The sequence below is a fragment of the Corythoichthys intestinalis genome, chromosome 8, assembly GCF_030265065.1.
Source record: "Corythoichthys intestinalis isolate RoL2023-P3 chromosome 8, ASM3026506v1, whole genome shotgun sequence".
Classification (NCBI taxonomy): domain Eukaryota; kingdom Metazoa; phylum Chordata; class Actinopteri; order Syngnathiformes; family Syngnathidae; genus Corythoichthys; species Corythoichthys intestinalis.
The window spans coordinates 22,381,374-22,403,694 of record NC_080402.1 but is presented as its reverse complement, the minus strand read 5'-3'; the positions used below and the strand labels follow the sequence as shown (position 1 = coordinate 22,403,694).

General features: G+C 39.2%; 1 protein-coding gene across 3 annotated transcripts in view; it reads left to right on the top strand.

Moving 5' to 3' along the window:
• Positions 1-22,321, top strand: part of ube2o (ubiquitin-conjugating enzyme E2O) — a 45,073-nt gene that overhangs the window by 11,564 nt on the left and 11,188 nt on the right. For 2 of the 3 annotated variants that reach the window (XM_057842740.1, XM_057842742.1), the window contains exons 2-21: positions 2,289-2,348; positions 2,442-2,552; positions 2,945-3,042; positions 3,109-3,172; positions 3,400-3,540; positions 3,992-4,101; positions 8,676-8,826; positions 8,956-9,013; positions 12,337-12,466; positions 12,833-12,988; positions 14,743-14,897; positions 15,088-15,200; positions 15,286-15,414; positions 16,611-16,700; positions 16,774-17,086; positions 17,268-17,629; positions 19,494-19,662; positions 21,081-21,217; positions 21,308-21,511; positions 21,630-21,687. In XM_057842740.1, coding sequence (XP_057698723.1) covers positions 2,289-2,348; positions 2,442-2,552; positions 2,945-3,042; positions 3,109-3,172; positions 3,400-3,540; positions 3,992-4,101; positions 8,676-8,826; positions 8,956-9,013; positions 12,337-12,466; positions 12,833-12,988; positions 14,743-14,897; positions 15,088-15,200; positions 15,286-15,414; positions 16,611-16,700; positions 16,774-17,086; positions 17,268-17,629; positions 19,494-19,662; positions 21,081-21,217; positions 21,308-21,511; positions 21,630-21,687 — 2,809 coding nt within the window. The remainder of the gene's footprint in view (positions 1-2,288; positions 2,349-2,441; positions 2,553-2,944; positions 3,043-3,108; positions 3,173-3,399; positions 3,541-3,991; positions 4,102-8,675; positions 8,827-8,955; positions 9,014-12,336; positions 12,467-12,832; positions 12,989-14,742; positions 14,898-15,087; positions 15,201-15,285; positions 15,415-16,610; positions 16,701-16,773; positions 17,087-17,267; positions 17,630-19,493; positions 19,663-21,080; positions 21,218-21,307; positions 21,512-21,629; positions 21,688-22,321) is intronic. The other variant, XM_057842741.1, reaches the window with a different exon arrangement.

Below are 22,321 nucleotides of genomic sequence, written 5' to 3'. Positions count from 1 at the left end.
ACTATTGTAAATGTAAATACATTTGTGCCCATGTGTGAAGCGGAGAGACTGCTCCCTCCCTAATGGGCAGGGCAGAAACTGCGGATAAGAATGGAAGCAAGGGATCAAATGAGATCCATTATCTCAAGGCAGGACAAGCATCCAGTCTGGAGCATATTACGTCAACATTCCCCATCATTGGCCAGCTTGGGAGCTGATGTGAGAACCGGTGTACGGGTGGGAACTTGCAAAAGGAGAAGAGGGGGGCTGAACATGACTTAAGTGGTGTAGGATGAGGGCGGGAGACTGAAAGCATGTCAAGAAAGGCCTTACTGCATTTCATTTATCATGCTGTTGTCTTGGTCATGGCAAAGGCAAATGTAAGGCTTGTCCAATATAGTTATGAGTGACTAAATTTGAAGATTATAAAATTAATAAGGTAGGCCCACCAAACATCACTGCTCGTGAGCTGTACATAAAAAGTGACCCATTTCATACTTAAGTAATCACTTCTGTCATTATTTCTTCTCAGCAAGCTTCTTAGTGTAGCTTTGGTGCTCAAGCCTTGTTAAGAGAAAATAGGCGCGGCTGTGAACTGCATTATTGTGCACTACCTTCATCCTTGCACTTTTCATGTTCCTCAGTATGTGTCTTAATTGAGCCAAGCAAAAACAGCCTGCCATCTCATTTAACTTTACATTCTGGGGAAGGAGGACATAGGCCCACGTATTTTACACAATGAGATGTTTACTGTATTTCTATGTGCATGTTTTTAGACCGCCAAGTACAAATGTGCCGATTACTGGTTTCAAAACCGCAAAAATTTTCCGTCATACCGTCCCTAGGGTATCAGCTATTTTTTATGTCCCAAAAATGCATGGCGAAATCCCTCGCTTGCAGTTGCAAGGCTCAACCCTCCCCCACTGGTTGTTGCTCTGTGTCAGTGAGTCAGCTTTGCTACACGATGGACTTGAGGAGGTGAAACTACTGAACTTTTTCCCCCATCGAAAAAAACGAAATCCCTGGCATGGGAATACTTCGGCTACAGAAAAGTTACATACGGCCGCGGCTTAGAGGAAGGCCAACCGACATGTAAAACATGTTTGCGGAGGGTGGCTGCCAGGGAGGCAATACCTCCAATATGATTTCGCATTGATACAAAATTAAAGGTTAGTAAACGCTGTCATGAACGTTTCCCACCAGCTTCTGTACGAGAGCGTGTTTACTGTTAACTGTGTCTAGCGGTGGTAAAACGTGTTATTTCCTCTCTGGTAACTCTGTGTTGTAAAAGAGTGTGTGTGTGATGTAATCGCGATACGAGTCATACACGTGCTTTTTATGGAAAATATTTCAATTACTTTTGTTTTGATTGTAATAATGTTGAGCTGTGGCTGTGGGTTTAGGCTCACCTAAAGGACTGCATTTATTTTAATCTTATTTAGAATATTTCAATAATTTTTTTTTTTTTAAATTTTAGTTTTTGTTTGAGCTAATGATTTTTTAATGCATTCGTAATTTAGTTTATAGGTATATTTAGCCATTTTAGTGGGAATATGTGTCCGAAGTGTTTGTTAACAGCACTGTAAAAAAAGTTAGCATTTTATAGCATTTAATTTAGCGAACTTTTGCTATGCAAGTTAGCCAACTGTTCTTTTGTTGTAGATGGATCCTCATTTATTTTTATTTATATTTTATTATTTATCTAAATATATATATTTATATTTTATTTATATTTTATTTTATTTTTATTTTTTTTATACCGTTTGAGGCTCAGCTCATGTAATTTTTTTATGTTCCTTAACCGATTACTCGATTATTCGAACTAAAAAGTTAATCGATTAATCAACTACTAAAATAATCGATAGCTGCAACACTAGACTATGTATTTTGCAATAGTGATGAATGGGAACAGGGTGATACAATGCTAAAACTCAGTCCACGCAATATACTTCCGTCTTCCAGAATACAGACACTGCAGAGGAAACATTGCAACACATCACTGTTTTTTCACATTGTTTGGAATGGCTTCAATATTTGCCTTTTTAAGTGTTTTTATTTCTCCATCCAAAGTAGAAATTTGCACAGTGTCCACAGAACTACGTAGATTTACCAATCTAACAGTACAGGAAAAATATTTGTAGATAAAATATTTTCTAATAAAATGTGGCATTATTTTTTGGTCAGTCTGGCATGTAATACTGGTATGGTTTCTCGATGATGGAAAATTCTTGATGCTGCTTTCACCCAGCTTTTTTAAATTTAAACTAAAAGGCTCAGTAAGCTAACATTTGTATTCTATGCCTCCACAGCTGATGCTCGAAGATCGATCCATCGTCATCAGAGATATTGTTCGGCGCAATAATTCAAATGTAAGAAGGAAAAGTACTGCTTTTTTGTTTGTTTGTTAAAAATATTATTCCAGAAATACGATATTTTGTATTAATCAGTTTGTTTAATTCCAGGACAGTCAGTGTGGTATTGTGACCAACGTGGACATCGAGTGCACAGTGAAAATAGTGGGCACAAACTGTGTACTATATCCTGTCAACAGCAAAGAACTACAGCCTATTTGGGTAATTATTCACATTTATGCCCTAGTTATAAATTTACAGTCAAATATACCAAATGAAACAATCAAGTAGCGTTGTGCTCAAAGACTACACTATCAGAAACCGAGACTTGCTGGAGACCAGAACTCGCCAAGATCAAATTAACACTACATTACGAACAACAACTTCTTGATATCACCACTTTTTTGATACTGTACTTGGAATATAGCAGTGCCCAGTAATACAATTTGAGTTTTCAATGTTTTTTTGTGTTTTTTTAAAAATGTATTTCTACTTTAATTATTTAATTTGCTGGTCAGCAGGAATAAAATTGTAACAAAACCCATAAATGTACTGTTCTTAATCCAGTCTGGTGTGTCATCCTTGAGTTGAATTTTGAATGTTTGTTTCCCCAGTCTTTCATGTATGGTGATTACATAGCCTACGACTTTTGGCTGGGCAAAGTGTACGATTTCACCAATCACATAATCCTCAAACTCTCCAATGGAGCCAGGTAGGCCAATTTGTATTCATTTGTGCACGCGTGTCACTATCTAACCCCTGTACTCTGCTTTTCCAGATGTTCGATGAGCGTAGAGGATGGTGCCAAGCTGTACGATGTCAGTCCTCATTTTAATGACCCGGTATGAAAATTGAGTACCTTTAATTGCATTTACCGCTGCTCAGTGCCTTTGGTTTTGGGTCACATGACAATAGATGGTGTTTTTGGTTTTGTATAATGACATTTTACCATGTTTATAAGTGTTGCTTAAACTATCAATGTCTAACTTACATAAATACATTAAGACGTGTAGATGTAAGCCGTGTCTTCTGTTGGCTCAGCCGTTTGTTGTTGTTATTTTTTCCCCAGAGCCTTTTCTTTGATGAGTGTGGGTTCTATCCAGGCCAAGTCCTGATGGGTCCTTCTAAAGTCTTCTCTAATGTCCAGTGGCTGTCAGGAGTCAAACCTGTCCTCTGCAAGAAGCTTAGGTTCAGGGCAGTAGTGGAAGAGGTATAGTAATCATTTGTCATTTATTTTGGACTGTGCACTTGTTATATTTTCGAGAAAGATTGGACAATGTTTATTTTTCATGACAATGACATGTTTAATGTCTGACAGCCAATGAGTTATTTAAAAAAAAAACATTGGCATTACAACATTAGGTTGGAAAATATGGTATAACCACACACTGGCAGCTTTGTGTCTAACACTACTTGACATAATGTAAATTTATAACAGGGCTTTAATGGGAATGTGGTGAATGTGGATGTAAGGTGGTTAGATTATGTTGTGTTGTTCTACATGCAACTAACTAATTAATAACATGGCATAATTATTACGGTACATCTCCACTAATTATACATGTTAGTGACCAGAAATTATTTAGCTGGCTTTGTCTATTTCTGCTTTTAGTTTTTTTTCTTTTTCTGCTTTCTCACTGGTGTCAATGTGATCTAATTAGCTAAAAGTTTCTGAGCTGAAGGTTACGTGGATCACGAAAAGCTACTCCCCAAAGGGATCTGACAGCATCTGTCCTCCATCCTCCACTATCACCCAGGAAAACCTCTGCAGGTTGGTCTGCCTCCCTACTGATACTGCTTGTGCATATGTCATATTATACAATTCCAGTTAAATTGGGACATTGAATTAAACATACAGTGGTATGAAAAAGTATCAGAACCTTTTGCAATTTCTCACATCTCTGCATAAAATCACCACCAAATGCTATCTGATCTTTGTCAAAATCACACAGATGAAAAACAGGGTCTGCTTGAACTAAAACCACCCAACATTTTATAGGTTTTCATATTTTAATGAGGATAATGCAAACCATAACATAAGGGGGAAAAAAAGGTAAGTGAACCATCACATTTAATATTTTGTGGCACCCCCTTTGGCAGCAATAACTTCAACCAGATGCTTCCTGTAGCTGCAGATCATTCTGGTACATCGATCAGGACTAATCTTGGCCCATTCTTCTCTACAAATCTGCTGCAGCTCAGTCAGATTCCTGGGATGTCTGGCATGAATCTTTAGGTCATGCCACAGCATCTCAGTGGGGTTCAAGCCTGGACTTTGACTTGACCACTCCAAAACGTGTATTTTGTTCTCCTGAAACCATTCTGAAGTTGATTTACTTCTGTGTTTTGGATCATTGTCTTGTTGCAGCATCCATCCTCTTTTTAGCTTAAACTGTCGGACAGAAAGGTTTTCCTGCAAACCATCCTGATAAACTTATGAATTCATTCTTCCATTAATGATTGCAAGTTGTCCAGGCCCTGAAGTAGCAAAACAGCCCCAAATCATGATGCTCCCTCCACCATGCTTCATGGTGGGATGAGGTGTTGATGTTGGTGAGCTCCTCCATTTTTCCTTTACACATGACGGTGCGTGTTCCTCTCAAACAATTAAACTTTGGTTTTAATCAGTCCACAAAATATTTTGCCAAAACCTTTTTGCGAACATTAAACGATCAACATTTTTTTTTTTAGACAGCAGTGGCTTCCTCCATGGAGTCCTCCCATGAACACCATTCTTGGCCATAGTTTTACATGTAGTTGATGTGAGCACAGAGATATTGGACTGTGCCAGTGATTTCTGTAAGTCTTTAGCAGACACTCTAAGGTTCTTTTTTTTTACCTCTCTGAGTATTTTGCTCTGAACTCTTAGCGTCATCTTTGGTGGACGGCCACTCCTTGGGAGAGAAGCAACAGTGCCAAACTCTCCATTTATAGACAACTTCTCTGACTGTCAATTGATGAACATCCAGACTTTTAGAGATGGTTTTGTATCCTTTCCCACAGGTCTTCAGACAGCTCTTTTGACCGAGTGATGATGCAAATCAGACAATGTCACTCATCTAGACCGTTCTTACCCGGTGTGTGTTTTATGGTAGGCAGGGCAGCGTTAAACCCCTCATCAGTGATTGGGCACACACCTGACTTAATATGTTTGGTAAAAAAAAATTTCAATTGCTGTTTAAGTCTCCTTAGGCAGAGGGTTCACTTACTTATCCCCCCCCCCCTTTGTCACTGTTTACATGTTATCCTCATTAAATTATGAAAACCTATAAATGTTAAAGCATTGAAAAAGATCAGATCACATTTAATCGTGATTTTATGCAGGAATGTGAAAAATTCCAAAAGGTCCAGATATTTTTTCACACCACTGTAAATTAAAACAGAATACAATGTTTTGCAAATCATCATACACAAAAAAGATAAGATATTTAATGTATAAAACTGAATAACTATTGTTTTTAGCAAATAGTCATTAACTTTGAATTTTATGGCTGCAACACATTCCAAAAAAGCTTTCGCATTCTTTCGTATTCTTGTTTGATGTACTCCTTCAGCAGTTCAACAGTCCAGGGTCTTTCATTTTTGTTTTACCCAAACAATGGGAGACAGGTCTGGAATACAACCCTTAGCAAAAAGTATAGAATCTCCAGTCTCGGACGAGCACTTACTCGGACATTTTATCATGTAGAACAAACTCTGATAAAAAGCTTGAAAAATAAATGAATTACTTCAAAAGTGCAACTCTTTAGCATTCAGTAACACTAAATAAAATGAATAAAAAACATTGTGGTGGTCAGTAAATGTTACTTTTATAGATTAAGTGCATGGAAATATATATGGAATCACTCCATTCTGAAGAAAAAAAATGGAATCCTGAGAAACAAACAAAGAAATGACAAAACACATCTCTAGTATTTAGTAGCACCACCTCTGGCTTTTATGGCAGCTTGCAGTCTCTGAGGCATGGACTTGATGGGTATTCTTCATCAATTTGGTACCAACTCTCTTTGATTGCACAGCACGTCACATGAATGACACAGCCAGACACTGCTACGATGCAGGCTAACTAGACATAAATGTCACACATTGTGAGCATGTGACGGAAACTTGCACATTTTCATCTCGTTCTCGCCTTGTCAGATGAATACTGGCCTTCAAGTCCTTGCGTTTTTCTCCCAAGTCACGTTTTAACTCATTATTGTATTGTCATCGTTGTGAAAAAAATTGTTCATCGACGAAATATTTTCGTTATAGTCATCGTTGATGAAAACAACACTGCTTTCAGCAATAATGCTGCCTTACTAGATGTGTAAGGTACCCATGTCATTGACACTAACACAGCCACATCATCCCAGATATTGGCTTTTGAACTTTGCGTCCATAACTGTCGGGATAGTTCTTTTCCTCTTTGCCCCGGGGGAGACATGATGTCCACAATTATTTAAGAAAAAAAAAATTGAAATGTGTATTCGTCGTACCACAAAACTCTTTTCCATTTTGCATCAGTCCATCTTGAATGAGCTCGAGCCCAGAGAGTCTGGTGGCGTTTCTGCTGGGTGTTGTTGATCAATGTTGGGTTTCAGCCTTGCTGTTTTTTGATGATATTATGGACCGTAGAGGATGAAATCCCTGAATTCCTTGCAATTACAGTGGGGAGAACAAGTATTTGATACACTGCCAATGGGTTTTCCCATTGGCAGAATATCAAATCCTTGTTCTTCCCACTGTATACTTTACAGAATATTGTCTTTAACTGTTGGACAAATTTCTCACGCGCTTTTTCAAAAAATGTTGAACCTCGCTCCATCTTACGTTGTGAATGACTAAACCAGGGGTCGGCAACCCAAAATGTTGAAAGAGACATATTGGACCAAAAAACAAATATGTCTGGAGCTGCAAAAAATTAAAAGCCTTACATAAGCCTTATAATGAAGATAACACATGCTATATGTATCTGTTTTAGCTATATTAGCCTACTATCAAAATGACTAAGTTGGCTGAAAATACATAATAATCCTTCATGATTTAATGTATATTTTTCCTGCAGTGCATCCCACGCACCTTGTGACTACTCTGTTGTATGATGCCACCTCAAGTTTAACTTCATTACAATATTAACTAATTGGTTCATTGCTTTTATAAAATTAAAGAAATGCAATAATGAAATCCGATTTTTGTTGTGATTTTTATTTGAGGTTTAAAAAAAACAACAAAATGGAATGCGCATATTATACCCCTATCTGGACGGGTCTTTGATTTTCTTTGTTATCTCAGTTTTGTTTTAGAAGTCTGCAAATAGGTGTTCTGATATGTTGATGAATGTCTCCTTCATGTACTCACCATCTGTGAACGGTTTTCCACGCTTTATTATCTCCCGGGTTGCAACAAACCTTGCAGCAGTAGTGGAGTTCGCTGATGCGATCCACTTCTTAAATCTATTTTTGCGCTCCTCTAAGTTCTTCAGAAGTAATGCAATCGCACTTTTTCTCCCAACTTGGTACTCTGCTGCAAATGTAGCATGCCTTTCCTGGAAATCTTTCCACATTACTCTGTTATTTGACAACTTCTTGCCACAGAGTAAACATTCAGGCAGTCCTTCCGCATTGGCAATGAATGCAAATGATTCGATCCAAGAAACGTTGAATCAGCTGTTCTCCTCAGTTATTTTTCTCTTTTTCCCTTTCGGATCCATGGCCCATCACACAGCCGCCGGTTGGTTTACAACAGTCACCCTGCTGATAGAAACGTGTGTCGCAGGCTATGACGCAAATCTTCGTTGACGGAAATGTTGAAATTTAATATTCAACACATTTTTACAGCATTGGAAAACGTTAAGAATGTTTGTGTCATTTTTGTCCTCCTACATCAACAGGAACCATATCAAAACAAGAAATATATTTTCATCCCCCATCTTTTTCCATTTTCAAACATTTTGGGAGCCACTAGGGCAGAGATAAAGCCGCATGCGGCTCTTAAAACACGGGTTGCCGACCCCCGGACTAAGCAATTCACGGAAACTCCTTTTATACCCAATCATCAGTCAGTTCACCTGTGGGATGTTCCATACAGGTGATTGGTGAGCATTCCTTAGCTTTCTCAGTGTTTTTGCTAACCGCCCCAGCTTTTTGGGAATGCGTTGCAACCATGAAACTCTAATTCAATGCTTATTTGGTGGAAAACAATAAAATATCAGTTTGAACATTAAATAAATTGTATTTATGTCCAATAAGATATGAGTTCAATATGGTTTGAAAATCATTGTGTTCTTATTTTCTCCTAATTGGAATTAGGGTTGTACCATGCGTAATGCAAGCTGATTTATGTTGCTGTTCCCACTGGGTTTAGAGTGAGGCGCCTGGGTTACTATGACCACACCCAGACACAGCTTGGAAACAGGGGGCTGTATGTGTTGCCTGAAAATGGGGACGCCACACACATCACATTTGAAGGACCTGAAAAGCCCACTATCCTACAAATGGACCCCGTAGCCAAAAAGGTACGGATTACAAGATTCATTTTTGATAATTATCTTGAAAAGTCATCTCTACGCATTCACATCACAAGAGACATGAAGTGATACTGTCGAAGATGTGATCCTTGCCTCGCTTGTGTGTGTGTCTTGCAGTTAAAAAGAATTTTCAAGAAGGACTCTGCAAAGAAGACTGAAAACGTCAGTACACAAGGTGCTGAGACACTCTGTATTCTGAGGAGCAAACATGGCATTTCTATGGAATAGGATTAAAGCCAGTTGGGGGGGGGGGGGGGGGGTTGACAGGATTTTCACTTTTAAAGTGAGATACTTTATTCTCAGGCTGAGAATTAAGTAAGAATTTTTTTATCACTGATTAAGGTTTACGGAGATGTTTTTTGCAGTTGTTGAGAAACCAAGCAAGTTGGAGGCCTTTACCTCGCACCATTGATGTAACAAGGAAGGGATGACAATTTGGATTTGCATATTGTGATAAAGTTCATTATTTTCTGTAATGTACTGATAAACATTAGACTTTCCTATATTTTAGATTCATTACACACTAGAGATGGGATGCTCAGGCCTTCCTGCTGGAATCTGATTTGAGCAAATGAGGTAGAGGCGTGTCAAAGCAATGTTCCGAAAACTGCGTCGAGCAAGCCAAAAGTCACGTGACCTCAAACGTCAGTTGTGTCAGCGAGTCACACTGTTTCCACAAAAAAATGAAAACTCAATGGGAGCCCGCCCGCTCAATCGGTGGGAACGCAATAAAAAGTGGCAGAATAACGCAGTTATTCGGCGGTTTTTAGAGAGGAGGAATTTTCGCAAGTCCTACAAACATTTGCTCATTTTCAAGTCTGGAGTGGGAATATCATTATCACTTGAATTTCATTAAATTCATTCACATTGTTATACACTAGATAGTGGCATACGTTTATATATTTAGATTAGATACAAATACGACACAACCACCCCTCCAGAAACTGTACTTAATTAAAAAACTATATATTTCACTAAAAAAATATATATTTCACAAACCTTTCTTTTATCCGGCTCAATTATTTCCATCTTATGATTTTGGAAATCCTTACAGTATGCAATAAATAATATTCCTGTTCCCAAGCACTGTGCTTACTGTACTGTAATATTTACCAAAAAACTAACAATACATAGTTACCTCCCCGACATATAGCACGAGCCACTTACAAGACTAGGACTGTCGTGTATTACGAATACTGCTTTGAACACATCTTCACAGACAAAGCAATGACACGGGCTTAAAAAGGTCAACTTTAATTGTGTAAATCACACTTAATGACGACATGATCTCCTGGTTGAAATAGACGACATCCACTTAATTCTATTGAAGATATGTAATGCTGAGGCAATTTTACAACTTTAGTTTTAAAAAGAAACGTGCACTGTTTATCCAGTAGATGGAGCTCTTGCAGTGTGTCAAACGCCTCCAAACAGTGATTCAATTTAGGGGAATTGTCTAAAAAGTGGTTCATTGTTTCGGAAAGCCTCGTTTTTTCCATCCCTATTACACACAACTGAAGTAGTTCAAGTCTTTTATTGTTTTAATATTGATGATTTTGGCAAAAAAATCAAGAAAAAACAAAAATCTCAAATTTGCATATTTCATCCGACCAATACAAAAAAGTGTTTTTTTTAGTACAAAAAAAGTCAGCCTTCAATTAATTATATCAGCTGTGCACTCGATACTTGGTCGGGAATCCTTTTGCAGAAATGATTGCTTCAATGCGGCGTGGAATGAAGGCAATCCGCCTGTGGCACTGCTGAGGTGTTATGGAGGCCCAGGATGTTTCGATAGCGGCCTTACGCTCATCCACAGTGTTGGGTCTGGTGTCTCTCAACTTCCTCTTCACAATATCCCACAGATTCTCTATGTGGTTCAGGTCAGGAGAGTTGGCAGGCCAATACAGTAATGCCAAGGTCAGTAAACCATTTACAAGTGTTTTTGGGACTGTGAGCAGGTGCCAGGTCGTGCTGAAAAATGAAATCTTCATAAAGCTTTTCAGCAGATGGAAGCATGAAGTGCTCCAAAATCTCTTGATGGCTAGCTGCATTGACCCTGCCCTTGATAAAACACAGTAGACCAACACCAGCAGCTGACATGGCACCCCAGACCATCACTGACTATGGGTACTTGACACTGGACTTCAGGCTTTTTAGCATTTCCTTCTTCCCAGTCTTCCTCCAAACTCTGGCACCTTGATTTCTAAATGGCATGCAAAATTCGCTTTCATCTGAAAAAAGTACTTTGGACCACTGAGCAGTGCTGCTTCTCTCTAGCCCGGGTCAGGCGCTTCTGCCGCTGTTTCAGGTTCAAAAGTGGCTTGACCTGGGGAATGCGGCACCTGTAGCCCATTTCCAGCACACGCCTGTGCACGATGGCTCTGGATGTTTCTACTCCAGACTCACTCCACTGTTTCTGCAGGTTCCCCAAGGTCTGGAATTGGCCCTTTTCCACAATCTTTCTCAGGGTGCGGTCACCTCTTCTGGTTGTGCAGCATTTCATGCCACACTTTTTCCTTCCCAAAGACTGGCACTGAGGTGCCTTGATACAGCACTCTGGGAACAGCCTATTTGCTCAGAAATTTCTTTCTGTGTCTTAGCCTCTTCCTTGAGGGTGTCAATGATGGCCTTCTGGACAGCAGTCAGGTCGAGAGTCTTGCCCATGTTTGCGGTTTTGAGTAATAAACTAGGCTGGGAGTTTGCAAAAGCCTCAGGAATCTTCTGCAGGGATTTTGAATTAATTCGTTGATTTAGATGATTAGGTTAGTAGCTTCTTTAGAGTACCTTTACATGATATGCTAATTTTTTGAGATAGGGATTTTTGGGTTTTCTTGACTTTTTTGCCCAAATCATCAATATTAAAACAATAAAAGGCTTGAAGTCTAATGTTTAACAGTACATTACAGAAAATAATGAACTGTATCACAATATGCTAATTTTTTGAAAAGACGAGTATAACTGGCTCTTCTAAATATTTTGATTAATATTCAAATGACAGAATTATAATATGTTGTATTTCAAGTGTTCAGAAAAAAAATGTTCAACTGACTAAACCTCAAGATTCTGTTACAAGTGTGACGTTCATTTTGCAGTGTGTGGTTGTTAGTCTCTGTCAGGATTTTAACTTTCCTAATATTTGTTGTTATAGCTGTTTCAGAAAAAAAATAACTGGTACACTCTCCCCTTTTCATTTCTCGTTTGTCTCAGTTTACACGTTAACTGGGGTTTACAGTAAAGTGAGACCTAATACCACTTTTTTTAAAATCATATTTTCAATACCCCTTACCCTAGATAAAAAAACACTGATAACTTCCAATGCGAGAAAACGTGTAAACTTAACTGATATTTTTTAGTTTGCTTAGAGGAAAACATATGTCACCCTTTCTCCTCACATTGTCCGTCACGTATTTTAGAACGTATTATTGGTGTGTTATTTACTTTTTCAGATATAAGATTAATTTCGAATTGCTCAACTATGCCCTTTTTTGTGCTCACCAGGCGAGCATAATTTGGAACAAACTGACTCCCATCAGTACAATAATTGCCCAAACGACCAGCAGGACATTCCTGCCGAACATGCCGAGCAGGACGCTGATGACGAGGCAGCTGAAGATTCAGATGACACTAGGTCTGTCTGCTGCGCTATCATTTTACACATGTTTTAAAATTCCTGAGTATTTAGTTTTTCTGAAATATAATGGTGTGTACTTTTATTAGTGTGTACTCAATTTTGAATGGATGAATTTGTTTTAAAAAAAAGTATCAGTTTTGTTGGTACACAATGAAGAATCTTACTTTTAAAGCAGCTATGGTTCCTCTATTACCGTCAATGGCAGATAATGACTTAACATTTGCAGAAAAATGAAGACAGCTCAGAATAACAAACTTACCAACAACTACTGACATGGCTAGCCTGTTACATGTGTTAAATATTTTATAGAATAGCAAGAACGGGGAGGGAAATAAAATCAGTCTATTTTTAATTGTGTTGTAGCTCTCTTACATCATCGGCTAGCTCTACGGCTTCCTCCCAAAGCGGCGGTCAGGGGACTAACCGCAAGAAGAGCATCCCGCTGTCTATACGTAACCTGAAAAGGAAGCACAAGAAGAAGAGGACCATGTTCTCCCGTGTGTTCAAACCAGGAGACAGGTGAGATGGACAAATCATTAATCTCATCAAGTTTGGTCACTTCCATCTACCTCTTTTTGTTGCACATGGCATTAAAAGATACATTACACACTTGAAAGGTTTGTGTACTAACTGTAGAAAACTTATTTTTAAAATGGATTCAAACACAAAGACCACTATACAAACTCAATTCCAAGGAAGTTGAGGCGTTTTGCAAAACATGCATACGGTGGTACCTTTACATATGTCATATGATGTCTATGATGATGCATCGATAATCGTGATCATCGTCAATAACGTATATCATCGTTCAATAATCAAACCGTAGCAACCTGAATCGTAATTTAATCGAATCGTGGGGTGACTAAGATGGCACACACTGTGTGGTGCCTCCTGCAGATCACTAAAACACAATGCGGGTCGACAGAGCTGAATATTTTGTTGGGTTTGTACAGTGTACCGGAACGTATTTCCTCCACACCCTTCTCACCTTTTTAACCCCTGACCCATTTTCATGCCTGAATAATAATAAATCGGAATGAAATAAGCGTTTTTATTGTCACCTTGTAGTTGTATTTACTAGGCCTGCACAATATATCGGTTTAACATCGCCATTGCAATGAGCACATGCGCAATAGTCCTATCGCAGGAGGTGCAATTTTTTTTTTTGCTTCATAAAAGCAGCACGTGTACAGAGACATGGCCTCCTGGATCCCTTTTATCAGAGCTGGGAAGAGTAGGCAAAAATTGTACAAAAAATGTACTCAAGTACAAGTAAAGAGGTATTTGGTGAAAACTATACTCAAGTAATTAGTAACATTGTGAGTAACTGCTTACAATGTTTGTTTTTTATTAATATTATTTTTAAATATCGTGTTTTTTCTCAGCACATACAGCAAATACTTAAATTTTTATGGTGCTTTAAAGATGACGCGATTGAACAGGCTGGCATGATAGAAGAACAGCAAGCTTGAGGCTGATTGGTATAATGGTGTCATGTGATTATTGTTGCGACATCTCATTGGTGAAACTGGTGGAGCTACTGTTGGCATGACTGACAAAAATAAAGTCAATATGTAGAATAAAAAGGAAAAATGTATTGACTCTAGCGTAATCCAAAGTAGCAGAGTAACAGTAGTGTTTCTTCTTCATGAATTTACTCAAGTAAAAGTAAAAAGTACATTTTTCTTAAAAAGTTACTCAAGTAAATGTAACTGAGTAAATGGAACGCGTTGCTAGTAACTTGCTACCTACCTCTGCCGTTTATATACAGCAATTGTCATCATAAGCGGTATTGTATGAATAAAATGTGGTCATGGTGAGTCAACCAAAGTATCTAACCAAATTCATCTAGTTTTAATATCGCAATATATATCGCAAGATAGCGCAACCCCCCTGAAAATCGTTAGTTTTTTCCAATATCGTTCAGGCCTAGTATTTACATAATTCCATGTGCCTGATAGCTACTTCATTTTGTGTACCAGTAAAATGTATAACTGCTATGATTTTAAAAAAATTCTAATTACAAAAGATTAGGTGGATAAACATATGAAACAGGTGGGATTTGGTTTCTTTCTATAATGCTTTTGAATATAGAGGGACCATGTCTCTTTTGAAGTGCAAAGTAAAGACATTTTAACCTAAGGTTCCTGTTCTAATGCAAGTAGTATATACTATATCCATGTTATTTTAAAATATTGATACATCCAGTTAGTTTCTCATTTATTAGGGTATTTCTTTGGTTAAAACAATGTGTGTATGTTTTCAATGTTTAGTGTGGCTGTCCAAGTTATATTGACCAAGACCACAGTTGATGTCATGTGGAAGGACGGACACTTGGAGAAAGGGATACGATCAAATGACCTCGTCCCTATCCAGCATCTAGACGGCCACGAGTTCTACCCTGGCGATTTTATTGTGGACAAACGACGTAAGCAATTAAAGGGCTCTATTCCGATTCCTTAGCTCATCATTTTGTGTTTGCCTTTGAACACATGGCCATCAGCCATGATGTTTCCTGTATTCTACCTCAGCTGGTGTATTTTCTGTAATATTATATAATGGAAATTGGAGGTTAATATTCTCCATAATCTCTAAAATATATATGTGACTTACAATAGCCCAAGCTCTCCAGGATCCAGGCTTGTATGGTGTGATTCAGTCTGGTGACCACAGGGGCAGGACGTGTGTAGTTAAGTGGATCAAACTTAACGCCACCAGTGACGACGTGGAGGTCAGTCATGAAGACAGTACCCTGATTGGGGGGGGGGAGAATGTGCCCTACCGGTAATATATATCCCCTCTCTCGCCGACACCAGGTTGTTGGTGTTGAAGAGGATGTCAGTGTGTACGACATAGCGGATCACCCAGATTACCACTTCCGCATCACTGACATTGTCATCAGGCTATGGAACTCCGAGGTCGGTGAGAACGACTGTGAAAATGAGGTGAGGTGTATTTAAATTATGTCAAGCTTTTTCAGCAATCAGAAGAATTTTTTTGACTCTGTTATTCTTGCACTTGTTTTATAGCGGTTCAAGTTATGGTTAACTTCAGAGGGGTGGGTTAGTACAACTATAACTGTTTTGTCATGGCTAGGTGCGTAATGGTGTGACAAAAAATATGATTTACATTTGGAACGTAAAACAATGCAAAACAAACTGTTTTAATTAAATAGGAACTCATACATTATAATTAACATATTTTTCAAACTAGAAGTCATTGGCCAAAAATGCACAATGACGAAAAAATCATAAGAGTCATGTTAAAAATTATTCAACCCCCGCAACAGTATAGTGTTGTGGTATTACATTTATTTTTTCATTTGTTGCAATCCAGCTCAGGGTAGTGGCAGGTCGTCCCCCTCTAATCATCTCATGAGAAACTAACAAGTGCTGGAAACTCTCCTCTTATTTTTTTTTGTGTGTGTGGAACTTCTTTTGTGTTGTGGAAATGGCTGACAGAGGTGTATTAGTATATCCGGAGGTGAGAAATACATTCACACACCTAAGTGGAAAAACCCTTATCGAAGAGGGTTCGAAAAAAAAGGAGGCGCAACTGAGCTGTGCAGCAGTGTGCAGGTCAGGCCCATGAAGGCCCATGAAAACTCACCATTTTGATAACTTTAGATCTCATGTCTCATGAATATTCTCACCAATTTCCAGGATCCAACTAACTTCCTATGTGCCAATGTCTCAAATGTGCACCCAGTAAAATTGACTAAAATTGCATATTTTTTCTCATTCAATCCAAAATACCCGATTTCCTGTTGGGTTTGGGATATGGGTCAAGGAGACTTTTTGGTGTAATTTTGCACCAGGGATCAACTCTCCAAATTTCATCGCTCTGCATTAAAAAACCTAATAGGCCTTTTTGAAAACTTCAAGGAGGCGATGTTGAGCCATTTTGTTACGGTTTATCGCAAGGTCACAAAATTATTTAAAAAATTACATCAAATTGGTGAATTATCGAGCATGTTAAGGCCTCCAAATTGTCTATTTTTCAAATTAAAAATAGAAAAGAATTTAAAAAAATGTTTTCTGTTATCGGATCGGGACTCTCAAAATCAGGTTACTCGGACTGGTGTGCGAAAATATGCGTTCGGGACATCCCTAATTTTGACATAGTCTATCCCCATTCTCAGACAGCAGTTGGCCAAGTGTTCAAGGTGGATGTTAGCAGCAAGGTGGAGGTGGTATGGGCAGATAACTCCATGACCATTGTCCTCCCGCAGGTGCTTTACAATCCTATTACCAAAATGACGAAAAAAAGCTATTGTCATCATAGTTCTTTGATTTCTTTTCCAGCATCTTTACTGCGTGGATTCTGAGATCGAGGAGACCGACGACGACTCTGTGGAGGAGACCAGCAGCATCCTTTCCACTGAAGAGTGGGAGGACGATAGCGACAGCTGGGAGACTGTTAATGACGCCCCCGCAGAGGAGGACTTTAACCTTAACAACAGGGACGCCACTGAGATAGTAACCCCCACGTCTTGCTACTCCACATTCATCATTCCTCCTCAAGAAGAGGACAAAGTCGGGGTTAGCAGTCCCACGAAAGAAGTTGTTGGAAATGAAAGTGATGCGACGGTTGTGGCGAGTTCAGCTTCTGGGGGAGGTGAGGGCTTATTTTTACATTTAAGAGATGACTCAAAATGCAGGGCGATATGGCGATACATATCACCGAAATGATAGTAAATTATTCAGCTGACAAATTCCTTCTATTGTCCCTATCATTAGTTTGAGAAATGCAAAAATTGGTGCCTTTCTTACAAGCTATGTCATTTGGAGCACTCCAGCAGGTGCTGTTAATGGATCGGAGAAGCCAACTAAAGGCTTCCGGGATTTAAAGGAGGCCTTAAAGATCCTGGAAAGCCTGAAGAACATGACTGTGGAGCAGCTTTGGACCGGCCTCTCGCCGACATCTCCCACTTCTGTCGCACCTGCTTCGGCAGCAAACGTTGTGAGTCCGGCGCCGCCCACGGCCCCGGAAAAACCCAATAAGGAAAAGCGCTTCCTGGGTGACCTGGAAAAGCGCTTCTTGGATGACCTCAAGAAGCTACAGGAGAACCTAAGAAAAACTCTGGATAATGTGGCCATTGTGGAGGAAGAGAAAATGGAGGCTGTAGTAGAAGCAGGAGGTGCGAGTAAAGGGACAAAGGTACGTTCTGAGAATCTTTAAGTCTTCAGTAGGGCTTGGCAATTTTGGGATTGATATCATAAATCCCCAAGTTGTTCAGTCCATCTTGGTGATCAGCTGTTACATATTTATTGAACATAACAGCTCTGATGGAAACTTTCTACCGTATTTTTTGGACTATAAGTTGCTCTTTTTTCATAGTTTGGCTGGGCCTGCGACTTAAGGCCGCTTCAAACTAGCGGCAGCCTCGTGGGAAGGGTTCAGCGGCAACCGATTCATTGTGTATGTGGGAGGGGACTTCTCGGCGAAAGTGAGTGTAGGGCGGCTATTTTGGGCGGAAAGGCAAGTTAAATTGGATTTGCGCTGAGAGGAGGAGCCCAAAATAGAGCCTTGCTTTATTTTCAGAGCGCCACGGCGCTGACGTCAACAATGCAACAACGGGGCAAGCGTACTTAACGTATTGGCCCGAATATAAGACGGCCCTGATTATAAGACGACCCCCTCTTTTTCAAGACTCCAGTTTGAAAAAAGACTTTTTGAACACAAAGTTAATTTTTATTCAGAAATCACAGTACACCTGAAACAAATGATTATAACAGTATATTTGAGAAAAAAAGCATGTTATTTTGCCTCATTCAAATCTTAATATCTGAACATTTAAATATGTTAACTAAAGTGCAATCACATTTGTAAATGAATGGCTTCTGGTTTTTGAAATATAAATAAACTAATATATTGTGATAAAACAACAAAATTGCAATAACTGCATTTACCATCAAAGTGAAGTCTAACTGTAACTGTAGTCTTGAAACAAATCTGAATGAGGAGAAACATTGCAATAAAATAATGCAAACTGGTTAAACTTCAGAGTATCTGAGATCTGACAGAACATCGCTTCAATGATATATGGCGGCATCTAGTGTCGTAAATGGGTATAATGTCTAGACCGCGAATATAAGACGACCCCGACTTTTTCAGTCTTATTTCAATGCGAAAAACACCGTCTTATATTCGGGCCAATACGGTATAAATCTGTGCTATCAGGCTTTTTCGGCAGATGGATATACACAAACCATGGCCGACGAAACCGTGATAAATGCGCTTTTTAAAAGTTCAGCGAGCTCTGGGACACTCTAGAAATTACTCTCAAACCTCTACTCGCGAAGCTAAATGGTACCTCGATGTGCATTTGTGTGGAAATGTAGTTCACGAACAACAACAAAAAACTATTCACCTTCTTACCGAAACTAGTAAAACTTACACGGCTACACGGCTATTATAATGCCCCCTACTCCTTTAAATAGGAAAACTCGCTGTTTTCTTGTGTTACAATGAAAAAATAAAAGCATTGGTGCTTGGGACTATAGAAAATATGCTTGCCGCATTTTACTTCCTGACAACGTCCTCCTGACAGGCTACGTAGCTCCTCTCATTTTGCGCTCTTCACACTGGGCTGACGCTAGTACGAAAAACCCATTTTTCACAAGTGCAACTTATGTTTTTTTAAAAAATTTATTATTTTTTTTTTAATCTGACCGCTGACAGCATATTATTATTCTGTAATTATCCGAAAACTGTTAATGTTACATTGACAAATGCCTATTTAGCCTGTTGCTCTACATTTCACTATTAGTACCTTAATGTATAGTTTCTTCTTGTGTCTGATCGATTTAAAAAAATGCCCCCCCAAACATGACTTTCACTTCAGTGCGACTTGCATGTTTTTTTCCACTTCATTGTGCATTCTTTGACTGTTGCGATTTACAGTCTGAAAAATACGGTAGTTTAGAATAAAATTTTTATTCTAAACTACCGTATTTTTCAGAGGACAAGACACATTTTATTATAAAATGTGTTTTGTCCTCACTGGTTCCTTTCTATTCAGGGTGAGAGACCTTCTGAAGAGGAGCCACGAACCCCAGTAGCTGGACAGGATTGGCCCAGTGACTTTCAAAGTGAGACACCAGTACTGTGTCAACAGAGTAGTGGCAAACCTGGCGTCACATTTACAAGTGCCAAGGGTGAAGTGTTCTCTGTGCTGGACTGGGCACCAGGTACATCATTTCTTCCTTTTTTGTTATCGTATTGGAAAATTGAACTGTTTATATATTGACCGTAACTTATATTACCACTTACAACACTCAAATGCAGGAAAGAGATCAACAACCTTCCTACAGCCATAGCAGTAGGAGTGTAACAATTAGGGTTGGGCATCGTTTGAAATTTAGCGATTCCGGTTCCGATTCCACGTTTCGATTCAGGTTCGGAACGATTCTCGATTCCGATTCTTTTAAGAGGCAGGGTAAAAAAAATGCAGGGTAAAAAAAATTGCATAATTTATATTAGTCTTAAATTCTCAAGGATTTCTTAATTAAATAAACTTCTCACAGGGGTAATTTTAACTTATATATAAATATCAGTCTTTGAAAGCAAGCAATTTTTTTCCGCTCAGCGGTCAGGGCATCGAAACGAGGAATATAAATTTTAAAATTCGAACGATTCTGGGAGCATCGGAGTGTTAGAACTGGTTTCCATCGATGCTCGATGCCCAACTCTAGTAACAATTTATCGAAAAGGTCGCGATACTTTGTGGCACAAAAGGTTATCAGTATGCTCCCGCCAAGAATTGATATATTGTTTTAAAAAGGTGATGCTGTTGAAAAAAAACAAAACGAACCAACAGGTTGCTCCCAAAATCTTGCATTAGAATACATTAGAACACAGAAACTGTGGTAGACATCCAATTCGTTTTGACTCGATTGAACGTGTAGGGTTGTCAATGGCACTGAAACCAGAGCATTCTCAAGTCTTTTGCAGGTCACTTCTCGTTCATTTTAGGGCATTTACAGGTTACTTACTGTTGATTTTGAGTCACTTCCTGTTCATTTGAGGACATTCTCGAGTCACTTTCTGATCAGCAACCCAAAATCAGCAGGAAGTGACCTTTAAATGCCCCAAAAACAAAAAGGGAGTGACCAAATATCAACAGGAAATGACGTGAAACACCCCCAAATGAACACATTGGCTGCCACTGATGGCCACAATCCGTTTGAAGTGGGAGGGATGGCAGCGAATGGACGAATGTTCCACCCACCCGTTTCAAATAGATTGGATGTCTACTAGTTAAAAACTTAGTCCAATTCACATCAAAAGGATGAAAATACCTTGTTTTACTGTTTATTATTCAGATCATAGAATGAATTCCTGACCCAAGTATCAATAATTATTGTATCACCATATCGTGAGATTTCTGTCGTGAACCTTGTATCACAAATCGTATTGAATTGTGAGCTACCCGGAGGTTCCCAGCCCCTACGTAACAGCATTAGCTTTATTTAATATTTGCTGTCATTGAATCGGGACGAAACATGCTAACCATGACATGCTACCACTTATCTGTTTTCAGAACCACATTAATACAATTTTGGCCTTTTTTAAAAACCCATTGCCCACTCCCCTCTTTCTTTTGCAGAGACACACTCTTTTTACAAAATGGAATTTCAGCCAGCTGAGGCTAAGAAGTTCTTCAGCACCGTAAGAAAGGAAATGGCTCTGCTGGCAACGTCACTGCCAGGCGGCATCATGGTCAAAACTTTTGAAGACCGGATGGTGGGTTCGCTAACAAGAAATGTCACAAAAAATGTATCACCTTTGTGTGTGACCCGTTTTACATTATATCTAAATGGCTGTCTCTCACAGGACCTCTTCTCGGCTCTGATCAAGGGGCCAACTCGTACGCCTTACGAAGACGGCCTATTTCTGTTCGATATCCAGCTGCCTAACATCTACCCGGCGCTGCCGCCCCTCTTTCGTTACCTTTCTCAGTGCAGCGGCCGCCTCAATCCCAACCTGTACAACAACGGGAAGGTCTGCGTCAGTCTGCTGGGCACGTGGATTGGCAGGGTAGGCCTCTACAGTTTAGAATAGTAGTCGTTCCAATATGTCGAGGACTGGTTCAAGTGGAGACCGAATACTCAGCTGTATGTCCGTGTTATAATTTCATCCTTGGTTTTACCGACAGGGCAATGAGAGATGGACCAGCAAATCCAGTCTGCTGCAAGTCCTCATCTCCATACAAGGTTAGCAGATCTATCCATCTATCTTATGCGTGTCCAAAATTTAAAAAAAAAAATCAAGGGATGCGAGGGCCAACTTGAATCTAGGATCTAGTGATAAAGCTGAAAAGCGCAACATTATGTAGGCTGAATTTAAGCTTCTTGTGCAGGCCATATTCAACGATATTTTCATAATTTGCCGTGGGCTAATAAAAACTGGGCAGTTTGGACACCCCTGATCCATCTTCAAGCATTCATGCTGTTCAAGGTTAAATGTGAGCTAGGAATGTACTTGATAACTCATGACTCAATTATGATTGAAAGGACTACATTTCATGGTGCCTTGACCTAAGAGTGCCTCAACTTACACGTTTTTAGAGTTGCTTGTTGGATTTCTTTACACATTTGAGTTATGTTCAAGTTAAAGCGGAGTTGGTGGAGTTGATTTCAAAATATTGCTTGCAGTTTGTTAGTTATTTATTATTTTCAGGGCACCGTAGTGGCTAAGCTAGCGCGAGTCATTGGTCCCTTCCTAGCATGCCAATAAAAAACGATATTAACAGATCAAACAGACAAATAAATTCAGAATACCCATGCGGCCAAAACAATGTCACATCAAACCGCCGTAATTCATTTATTTCTGCGGGACTACTTTATC